This window comes from Cupressus sempervirens, chromosome 9 (assembly GCF_028749045.1).
Source record: "Cupressus sempervirens isolate cs-2001-9-10 chromosome 9, ASM2874904v1, whole genome shotgun sequence".
NCBI classification, from domain to species: domain Eukaryota; kingdom Viridiplantae; phylum Streptophyta; class Pinopsida; order Cupressales; family Cupressaceae; genus Cupressus; species Cupressus sempervirens.
The window spans coordinates 763,159,127-763,171,166 of record NC_143126.1 but is presented as its reverse complement, the minus strand read 5'-3'; the positions used below and the strand labels follow the sequence as shown (position 1 = coordinate 763,171,166).

Below are 12,040 nucleotides of genomic sequence, written 5' to 3'. Positions count from 1 at the left end.
ATTTTCTGAACATATAATTTTGGAGCTTTTTTCTTTAGGAACATGCATATTATTGAATTTAAAGAGCATATTACTGTTTTTGTTCATATATAGATAAAAAACGAGTTCAGTACACATAATAGACCAAAAACGAGTTTAATACACATCATAGGCTAAAAGAAAAGTTAAACACATATCTAGTTTCAATGTAAATAAACGTTACAAATGTACATTTCTTATGCTACTAAAGCTTAAAGTGTGCTAGCATTGTGCGGGGGTCCTTAAAATGTATAGCTGCATCATTTTCAATAGGAGTGTGAAATAAAGGATCAGGCTGTGAATGTGATGAAATGGTTTGCCAACCTTGTCTTTTGCCTCCTCAAACGCTTCAATGTCTTCTTTCCATTCTGCTCTCTCTCTCTCTCTCTCTCTCTCTCTCGCTAATCTGCAATGCTATGTTATTGGGGTCAGATGCATGATATTTGATTTTACAAGCAAGTGAAGGTTGTATTGCACAAAAAAATGCCATTCAAGTGTTTTTGAGTCAACTTGTTTTCTTTCTTTGAATGAATATTCTAAAACTCACAGCCCTCTGTTTTTTACATGCAACTAAAGGTTGAATTGGACAAAGAAAATGTCATCCAAGTGGTTTGAGTCAACTTCTTGTGCTTCTTTGATTGAATGGTCTAAAAAACATCCAACTGCACTCACAACTAGAAATGTTGTATAAAACGTGGATGGCAAGCTTTTGAAGATGAATGGTGCTGCATTGGATTGCCTCCACAAATTTTTAGGGACAACGTTTATAAGTTTGTACAGATTTTAGTAAACTTTAAATTAAGTGTTAAAATAATCAAGGAATGCGAATTAACATACATGTTTTTTTTCCACCTAACTCCAGAGTAGCTATTATTTGAATTTGTAGAGTTAAACAAAATTTCCCTCTCATCCCTTATAATGGTGGTTCATGTATGACGACTTTGAAATTCTCATGATGACCATTCTCTTTATATATATTTCGCGTCCATCCGTAACTTTCTCATCTGCTTCTGATCAATAATGCATCAGATGGGTTCATGCTTGTTTTTGTTTGACTCATCCAAATGTTGAATAGCCTCCTTGACCTTTTCCAAGGCCTCATACAGAAAACCCATAGGGATTTTGTCTCCATATATTTTGCGTTTGGGCAAAGGAGAAATTTGGTGCATGCATATTTTTATGCTCTAAAATCTCTATGTTACTGTGGAAATGTTTGGTGTTCAAGCAATTGACCACCTCAAATGTTTGGTCAAATAGGCAAAGGAAGACACAATCCGGGAATCTGTGGAACACAAACAAATAGCTTTCATATGGTTTGTTGAATATTCATGTTTAAAGGCATTGATTATTTTTAAAAGAGATTTTCAAACTTTTTCAAGGATGGATTCCAGTTTTTGACTTAAGAGGTTTCCTTTATCTGTTGCAGAGAAAAATATTTATTTATCATAATAGTTTTATTAAAGTCAGAAAAAGCATTATTGACAATTATTGCATTATTGAAACATGATGAAAATTCACAGTGGACATGGCCATGGAAATAAAAATCCAAGTGCTTTCCTTGAGGTATTGGACATTAGAGGGAAATCTCCTGCACAGTTGACAGAATCCTTCATGAAGCCTCCATGAAACATGGGTCAATGTATTCGACTCAAAAGTTACACAATTCAATTCTGATAGAAATATCACAAAGAACCATGAATCATGGGCCCTTGACCAGTTAACGTTTTTGAGTGGCATCAATAATTTGGTAAGTGAAGGATATTATAACAATTGCTTGATTTTTTCGTAAGAGATCATTTCCATGCAAAAGGAAATAAAGATCTAAGATTTTCTTGTAAGAGAGAAAAGTTTCTTTACGGAATCCCATTACCTTATCATGGCATTACTTGAGTTAGAGAGAGGGTACATCCAACCATGTCCATAGATTCAGAAATTGTACTTTTCTTGTGATAGCATGTGATATTAATTTGATTTGCCATTGGTATCTATTTGAAGCAGACAAATAATTTGTAGAGTTTCTTTTCTTGTGTTAAGAATGTTAGCTTCTTAGTGAATTGAAACATCTAAAATAAATGATATAATGAAGTATTGATTATTCATGTTCATTGTCACATATATATAATCTGTCATAAACTTATATTGCAAAATACCAATTATCAGTGAGAGTCTATTTACTAGTGACTTGCCATTCATATATGATATAAGGTATTCGGGATCATGAATCCTGATTGTATTAACTACCTCAGACATTTGTTCTCACACACCGATTGAGTATTGGGTGTCTTGCTTTGGCTTATACACTGATTAGTATCGGGTGTTCTGTCTTGCCTTATACACCGATTAGTATCGGGTGTTTTGTGTTTAGTTATGACGCAGTGCAATTACATAAATGTTGAGGCATGATCACATAGGGTCATGCCCCTACGTGATTATGTTTCTATATATATATATATATCTATATATATATATATATATATATATATATATATCCTTGCTCTATACAATCTGCAGATCATATCAATAACGGCGACGTATCGATCTCAGATTAAATCAGAATACTACAAATCATATATTGAATATATTGTACTTACATGAATCTTTATACCAGGAAATTTTCTCGCATACATTAGTAGTGATTATTATTAGACACACATAAAAGGAAGAAGTCAAGCATTCAAATTAGAAATTCAAGGCTCTCAAGGATCAAAGTAATCTCAAAACTGAAAATGCATTTGTTTAGTCTCCTCCAATAAAGATCTCTTAAACTTTACATGGTATCAGAGCCAAATCGGTAGAGAGACTTTCAAATTTAAATCTTGAAACAAAAGTGACAATATGTCAAACAATGTTAGAGTAGAGGACAGACTTGAAGGAGCAGCAAATTTTTTCTCATGGAAAATTCGAATTATTACAATCCTTGAAGAATTAGAACTAGAATCTTTCACTCAGTCAGATGTTTCAATACCTAAAGATGAGGTAGAAAAGGCCACTTGGAAAAGACAAAATAATAAAGCCAGGAAAATTATTGTTGATTTAGTGAAAGATCATATTCTTCCATCCATCTCAAATCTCAAAAAGGCATTTGACGTATTCAAGACAATTAAGGATACATTTGAAATCAACAACTCAAGTCGATTGATTACATTAAAAAAATCAACTGATGAATACAAAAATGAAGAAAGGAGAAACAATATCATCCAACTTTGGAAATTTTTTTGAAATATAAAATCATTTGTCTTCTATTGGAAGCATTGTAGAAGACCAAGAACTATTCATAATAGCACTTAGAGGATTACCTATATCTTGGGAAGCATTCATCTAGGTTGTCAGCAGACCTTCAATACTAGCTTTTGGTCAAGTGAAAAATGATTGCACATTAGAAGAAACAAGACTAATTTCTATAGGGATTATTTCAAATCAAGAGGGAGAAAATCAAGCTCTTTTCTTAGTCTCTGACAACAAAGGGAAAAAGAGGAAATTCGAAGGAAAGAAATATGACAAAATGAAAGGGAATAATAATTACAAAAGAAATGACTTCTCCAAAGTTAAATGTTATAAGTGTGAGAAATTTGGACATACCTTCAGAAATTGTCCAGAAAGGAAAAAAATCCTAGCTTCCGTAGCCGAAACAAAAAAGGATGAAAATTTGTTATTCTATTCTGCCCTATCAAGAGAGATGAAATCTAATGAAAATTTGTGGATAATAGATAGTGGTGCTTCCCGACATATAACAAGATTCAAAGATAAGTTTGAAACTTTAGGAAAATATCTCACTAAAGAAGTCACCATTGGAGACAACTCCACCTATCTAGTAAAATGAATTGGGACCTGTTCTATACAACTAAGAACTAGGGTTACACTAAAATTGAAAGATGTTCTTTTTGTACCAGGCATAAAAAGGAATCTAGTATCAATCTATGGACTTGCTGATGAAGGGTTTCAAGTCACCTTCAATGAAGACAAAGTTTTGTACTGGCCTAAAAGCACTAATCTCAAAAATGCTATCACCTTAGGAACTAGAGATGGGACTCTATATAAACTACGCAACATTCAAAAGCAAGCCCTCAACCATGAATTGGCAAATTCTAATGAAGTATGGCATAGAAGGCTCAACATATTGGATTTCACTTCCAAATGTAGAGAAAATCACCACTAGAACACCTAGCTTAAATTCGAAGCATATATGCACCTGTAAAGGATGTGCTCTAGGAAAGAATATAAAAAAGACCTTTTTCTCCTAGTGAATACAAGTCTAAATCAGTTCTAGAACTAGTTCACTCTGACTTATGTGGACCTATGCCAACACTTTCTCTAGGAGGATTCTCTTACCTACATAATATTCATTGATGGTTTCTCTAGGAAAACTTGGATCTATTTTCTAAAGGTCAAAGAATCAAATGAGGTTCTATCAAAATTTAAAGAATTCAAAAAAATTGTGGAAAATCAAACGTAAAAAAGAATTAAAACCTTAAGATCAGACAATGGAGGCTGAAAATTCCAGAGTCTTTTGTACCTCTATTGGGATTAAGAGGGAGTATATAGTATTTGATAATCCTCAACAGAATGGGGTAGCACAAAGAAAAAATAGAACCATTGTTGAAGCAGCAAAATCCATGCTTCATTATCAAAATTTACACTTTGCATTTTGGGCGGAGGCCACCAATACTGTTGTATACATTCAAAACAGATGCCCACACTCAATACTAGAAAACATAAGATCTGAAGAAGTTTTTACAAGAACTAAACCTAACTTAAATCTTGTGAGAATTTTTGGTTGTCCTGTTTACATCCACATACCTAAAGAAAAAAGAACTAAGATAGAACCATTGGGGAAGAAAGGGATATTTGTTGGGTACAGTGAAAACTCCAAAGGGTATAGAGTCTATGTACCTAGACAAAGATTAGTTGAAGAGAGCAGAGATGTCATATTTGAGGAAAACATTGCGTTAAAACTATCAACAGGTACAAAAGATGAGCCCATCATAGACTTAGATGAAAATCTACAAACTAAAGTTAAGAGGGAGAACATATCAGAAGAGAATGAATCATTTCCAGATACAGAAAATAGAGACATCTCTAATATCAAGAAAAGGCCGTTATGGGCAAGAAAAATGATTGAAAAAAATAATGTTGAGCCAGATGAAATTTCCAGGGAAAGCAAGAAAACCAAAAACAAATCTTGTTACACTACATTAATAATTGAGCTTACTAAATTTGAACCATCAATTGTTGAAGAAGCCCTAAAAGCTTCGAAAGATGCTATGGTTGAAGAATATCATCTATATTACAAAATGATGTTTGGGATATTGTACCTAGACCAAAAGACAAATCAGTTGTTTCATCAAAGTGGTTATACAAAATCAAATATGCTTCAAATGACAGTATTGAAAAACATAAAGCAAGGTTTGTTGCTCGAGGTTTTTCTCAGAAGGCAGGCATTGATTATGAGGAAACTTTTGGTCCAACTGTTCGATACACTTCGGTAAGAACAATTATTGCAATTGCAGCATCCAAAGGATGGAAGATACATCAAATGGATGTCAAGACCGCATTCTTGAATGGGATCATTAATGAAGGAGTATATATTGAACAACTTGAAGGTTTTGTTATAAAAGATTAGAATGTATATGTATATAAACTCAAGAAAGCTCTCTATGGCCTCAAACAAGCGCCTCAAGCTTGGTATGAAAGGATAGATAGCTACCTCAACAAATCAAGATACTCAAAGAACGAAGTTGATCTTAACATATACTTCAAAATTTCTAATGATGATATGTTAATACTTGTTTTCCATGTTGATGATCTATTAATAATGGGAAATGATCACCTAATTGAAAGATGCAAACAAGATCTTGTAGCTGAATTTGAAATGAAGGATCTAGGCCTACTACACTGTTTTTTTGGGCCTAGAGGTATGTCAAAAGAAAGATCATATTTTTCTAAATCAAGGGAACTAGACTCAAGACATCTTGACTAGATTTGAAATGATGGACAACAAACCCCTAGCAACTCTAATGGAAACTAATCTACACAAACTAAAAGAGGAAGCTGTAAATTCAGTTACTATTGATCCCATAGTTGGCATAATTGCTGAAAAATCGACGAGTTTCTACTAATCGCTGAGTTTTTGGAAGCAATGAGTTTTTCCTAGATTTAATTGTGACTCGGCTAGAGAAAAAATAGCCGATTAATCACTGATTTTTTTGAAAACATTGGCGAGGTTTTTTAGAAAAAACTCTTAAAAAAATAAAAAAATAAAAAAATAAAAACAAAAAACAAAAGGCAAAAACCCCATATATATTATGTAAAATAGATAATTACAATATGCTAGTAGAGCTGGGAAGAGGAAGATGTGATTGTAATGATGTATTTAGTTTTGGTTTGACACAAACTATTTACTATTATGCTTCCCACCATCAACATTCTGCATGAGAATGCGATTTTGTACCCAGTATGCATTTATATATATCTAAACTCTTCTTGGTTCTTTTGTGTTCTCTTTAAGTAACACATTAGATGCATCTTCTCATTGAAATTTGCAAAAAAATGTGTTTTGAATTAAATTTTAGCGTTTTTTTAAGGTTCCCGAGTTTTTTTTTTAAATGGCCGATATTTTCCTAAATAAACTTTTAGGAGGCTTGGCGAGTAGTTGCTGAGTCTGAGTTTTCCAACTATGATTGATCCTACTCTCTACAGACAAATCATTGGATTGCTCATGTATTTACTAAGTACTAGGTCTAATATCTGCTATGCCACCAATGTCTTAAGTCATTTCATGTGTGAACCAAAGAAGATTCATTTGATGGCTGCTAAACATATCTTGAGCTATCTACGTGGCACTATTGGTCTTGGATTAAAATACATAAATGTTGAAATCAAACTTGAAGGTTATACTGGTTTTGATTGGGCTGGTTGCTCCATAAACCGCAAGAGTACAACAAGATCTTGTTTCAGTCTTGGGTCGGCGATGATATCATGGTTCAGTAGAAAACAACCTACAGTTGCCTTAAGTTCCACCAAAGCTGAATATATGGCAGCCTCCGTGGGAGCTCACGAAGCAGAATGATTGAGAAAGCTATTATTTGGATTGTTTGGAAAGCAACTAGAGCCCACAGTGATTCATTGTGATAAACAGAGCTGCATCAAACTTTCTGCTAATTTGGTCTTCCACAATCGCCCAAGCACAATGAAACTCCATACTATTATATCAGACATGGTTGACAGAAATGTGATCAAGCTGATTTACATGAGCACTAATGATCAAAATGATGACATTTTCGCCAAACCTCTTGCAACTTGATGAAAATAGAGTACTTCAGAGGTAAACTTGGTATGACAAATTTGTAAATACATTTGTAAATTTATATATTCATGAATAAGTGAAAATTAGATTGTTTGCAAACTTGTAAAATGAAAGGTGATGATCTTTCATATGTGTTTAAGGTCACTATTGTAAGGTGACGATCTTATCAATAGTTGATGTATCTTCTAACACCAAAAGTGTTGAAGTGTTATCATTGTTCTTCAAGCCGGATTTTTCGGACACATTGATGGCCGGATTTTGCCGAACACCATGAAAATTTATTGTTATGGTACTTTGGGCCGGATTTGGCCAGACACCATAATTGATTAACCACAATTAAGTGGTATTAAAAACTTTTGTATATATATATATATATATCTGTTTCAAATCCCTCATTGCTAAAGAGAGTGTTAAGAATGTTAGCTTCTCAGTGAATTGAAACATCTAAAATAGATGATATAATGAAGTATTGATTATTCATATTCATTGTCGTATGTGTGTGTGTGTAATCTGTCCATGCCGATTATCAGTGAGAGTCTATTTATTAATGACTTGCCATTCATAGATAATATAAATTATTCGGGATCATGAATCCTGATTGAATAATTACGTCAGACATTTGTTCTCACACACCGATTGAGTATTGGGTGTCTTGCTTTGGCTTCTACACCGATTAGTATCGGGTGTTCTGTCTTGTCTTACACACCAATTAGTACTGGGTGTTTTGTGTTTAGTTATGATGCGATGCAATTACATATATGTTGAGGCATGATCACGTAGGGTCATGCCCCTACATGATTGTGTTTCAACATACACACACACACACATGCTCTATTGAATCTGCAGATCATATCAATAACAGTGGCATATTGATCTCAGATTAAATCAGAATACTACAAATCATATATTGAATATATTGTACTTACATGAATCTTTCTATCAGGAAATCTTCTCACATACTTTAGCAGTGATTAATTATTATTAGACACACATAAAAGGAAGAAGTCAAGCATTCAAATTAGAAACTCAAGGTTCTCAAGGATCAAAGTAATCTCCAAACTGAAACTACTTTTGTTTAGTCTCCTCCAATAAAGATCTCTTAAACTTTACATCTTGGAGTCTTGCATTTTCGAGGGCATGATGCCATGGTGTTGAAATGTCATCAATCTCCATGTCTTGAAACTAAAATGATTTTTCAAAGTAAAATGAGACCAATTCTTTATGAACTTTTGTTTCTGCGTAGATATTGAATAAAGCAGAGACAATATATTCTTTATAATTCTTATGTCTTTTTCACACTTTGAAACCTTGTAGATAATCCATCAAATCTTATGTGCACACTCAAAACTAAGAGTTCCCACTCAAGAAGTTATACGACTTCCCAGTTATGTATTTTGTTTCTGCCTGAACATATGCTTCAGGACAATTTGTTTGAAGATGTCTTTTATTGAAAGGTTCTTGTTAATATCTTTTTGTCTAAATTTTTTGCTGCCAACCATCTGCGTCAAGGTGCAAATGAATTCTGACAGATTAGAAAGCTATAGTAGCAGATGTCCTTGTTACACCTTGGTAGAAAGTGGCTTTACAATGTAAGAGACTCATTTAGTGATTCTAAACACAGCATATTAGGCTTGACAATTCAAGGGTTCTGTTTTGTCAATATTAAATTGCACCACACAAATCTTCCATATAGCTATAAACTATCAAATTTGGGCCATTTGAATACACGATTCATATTTTCTTGTAGATTTCTGGTCCTAAGTATTGTTTTAATAGACATGCTCAGAGTTTATTATTTGTTTTGTTTTGGTGCATGGAATTTTGCAGAACCAGGTCCTCTTGTGCAACTAGGATGTGGAACAATTTCGGGTGCTCTTGGAGCAACTTGTGTTTATCCTTTGCAACTTATAAGGACACGGTAAATCTTAATCGGAGCTGTCAAGTACATGCAAAATGTATACTGCTTCTATTGAAAATTGAATGTCATTAATGTTTGTGCTTTGATTGTTACCTGATATTTTAGTGGCCTGTAGGTTACAAGCTCAACCATTGAATTCACCTTCAAGGTATGAAGGCATGCTTGATGTGTTTTGGAGAACCCTACGGCATGAAGGACTAATTGCATTCTATAAAGGACTTGGGCCCAATTTATTGAAGGTGGTTCCAGCAGCTAGTATCACTTATATGGTGTATGAGAAAATGAAAAAGGTGCTAGATCTTGATTGAGGAAGATATTTGAAACATAGCCTCATTTATTTTTGGTCCTTGGATAAGTGACAGGATAATGGCGATAAAATTTAGTGTCAATGAGATGGCGAAAAGCCCTCCAGAGTTATTTTTAGGTCATGATTTTTATTGAGGATACCAGGGATCATCACCAGAGATTGTCTTCTTCTGTTTGATCTTCTGGGCTTGATCAAAATTTAATTTTCTACAGGAATTTTGGAATGTATCTTCTCGGCTCCTTACCATAGTAACATATAATTTCATCACGTTCCTTCACTTACTTGTAACGTACAATTTTTTAAAAATAATATCTAATATATATGAAGGGCATCTGCCACAGGCACCTTTAACATTTGGCTGGAAGTGTCTGTTTTGTAACAGGCTCATTTTTTTGAAACATTCCTGAACTTTAAACTAGGCATTTGTATCTGTTATATGTTTTTCAGGAACATTCCGGTCATCTGGATTATTTTTCCCAACCGGAAGCATCTTATGTAGCAAAGTCAAAACATATGAATTTTCTCATTGATTTTAAAACTTTTCTCAATAGAACATTTCTGCTCCTATAATTTTGGTAGGCGAGGACTCTGGGGAGGAGGTTTTGGGATCAACATTGCTTGTGGATTTTGAGCCAAGATTGATGGAATGATATTTTTTGGAAAGGTTTATGGATGATGTCCAAAGTAACTGCTTTTGATGGTGTCTGGATTAATTTGAGAGGAGGGGATAATTTGCTTCATGCAAAATCTATTTATTTGATTGAATCATTTTCACTAACCTTCTAATGTTTAATTGAATGAGATTGAATGGGGTCTTAATGTTTTAAAAAACATTTTACATAAATCACAAGGGTATCTTATGAGGACGGAAACTTGCATCTAAAAACATTTGAGGAGCAACTCCGGATTGCATGTTGGATGGCTTCATGTTCTAAACATGGTACATCTGAACCACTAACTAATAAAAATCATCTTTCATTGAATTTGTCTTTTGTTACAACAATATCTGAAGATGAAAACTTTGCCTCAAGTATACCCAATGACTGTATTTGAGGCTTTTTTCCTAAATTTCCAGATCTTTGAACTTTGTAAGATAGAAACAGTGAAAGAGCAAATCATGGTAGAGTGCTGGCTTTAATTTAAATAATCTAGCACACGGTCTGGTATTCATTAGGTCACTTGCCACTTTTTAAACTTGAATTAATTTATTTATTTTTAATTTAAAGAAGCTAAGTTACCGGTTTGGGTTCGGTTCAAAGTTCGAAGTTCGAGAACTGGTTCACATGTAGCATAGCAGTATAAACACATTTAAACAAAAAAAAATTTAAAACAACATAAACAGTTAAACTTGTAATCATAGTGTTCATACCATCATAGTAACATAGTGCAATCAACTTCAACATCAAAGATTGAAAACATTTAAAAAATCAAGTTCAAGAATCATTTTTTCTCGTTCATTGTTTAACTAATGGAATGAAAATTTATTAATATTCTAAGTTCTTCAATCTTCATCTTCTTCTCCGGTATTATTTGCGCCAAGGCCAATGGGATCAGTAGCAGAAACAACAATGGTATTGACATCAAAGTCGTCAAAATCATCAATTGTAAGCCGAGCAGTGGAAGCATCTAAGTCCGCAATCTCTATGCCTACATCTCACTTTTTTGTCTCTCCTTTGTATTTTTGACTCTTGTGTGAAAGAAGACGCAAGTTGTTATGCACAAATACCAGGTTCTCTGCTTTTTTTGATTGCAACCTATTGTGCTTCACCAAATGGATGAAAGAACAAGTGCTCCAATTTCTTTTTGATGGAGAGGAACTAGCAACCTATGAAGACAACAAAGGGTAAGCAATTAAAAAAGGATTAATTCAATCTTATAAAAAATTAAAATCACTTTCTAGTCATGATTCTTATGAAGATAAAGTGAGCTAATTTTTTAAAAATAAAACTTACCTGTGATATAACTTTGATTGCAAGGGGTTGCAATGTTTGAAATTTCTGGCCATAGAGGTACCACCAACCATGAGCATCCTTCTTGAACCGATGATGAAGAACTATTACTTAGACCTCTAGCATTGACAAACTCTACGAACTAATTCATGATTACATCTCTCATATCATCATCAAGAAATAGTCTTTTAAATGTTGTTTGGTACTTGTCAAACACTTCCATATCTCTATATGGTGGCAACTTTCCTGGTAGACTACAATATTTTGAGCTATAGTATTTGGGGGTCAAGGCATAGGCAAGCAAATGTAATGGAGTGGTCATTTTGTTCCATATGTCAAAAACAATGTTGTGCACTTGTTTGAAAAAGGTCTCTTGCAGATCTTGCTCCTCATTTATAACTTGCTTGATCTTCTCAAGCGTTGAGTCTATGCCATCATAGATCTCTCCAAGGCAAGGCCTATCCATGTCAGTGTACTTGAGCATGCTCATAATGGGCTCGATAATTTTAAAGAGATATTCCACACATTCCCACCATGACTCAACC

The 12,040-nt window shown here is 33.8% G+C and overlaps 1 protein-coding gene across 5 annotated transcripts in view; it reads left to right on the top strand.

Annotated features, from left to right (window-relative positions):
- Positions 1-9,899, top strand: part of LOC149540914 (calcium-dependent mitochondrial ATP-magnesium/phosphate carrier protein 2-like) — a 45,267-nt gene extending 35,368 nt beyond the window's left edge. For 2 of the 5 annotated variants that reach the window (XM_089801976.1, XM_089801975.1), the window contains exons 3-4: positions 9,149-9,239; positions 9,355-9,899. In XM_089801976.1, coding sequence (XP_089658102.1) covers positions 9,149-9,239; positions 9,355-9,547 — 284 coding nt within the window. In that variant the 3' untranslated portion in view covers positions 9,548-9,899. Of the gene's footprint in view, positions 1-1,538; positions 1,714-9,148; positions 9,277-9,354 lie in introns of those variants that run through there. The other 3 variants (XM_089801977.1, XM_089801978.1, XM_089801979.1) reach the window with 2 other exon arrangements.
- The last annotated feature ends 2,141 nt before the right edge of the window (positions 9,900-12,040 follow it).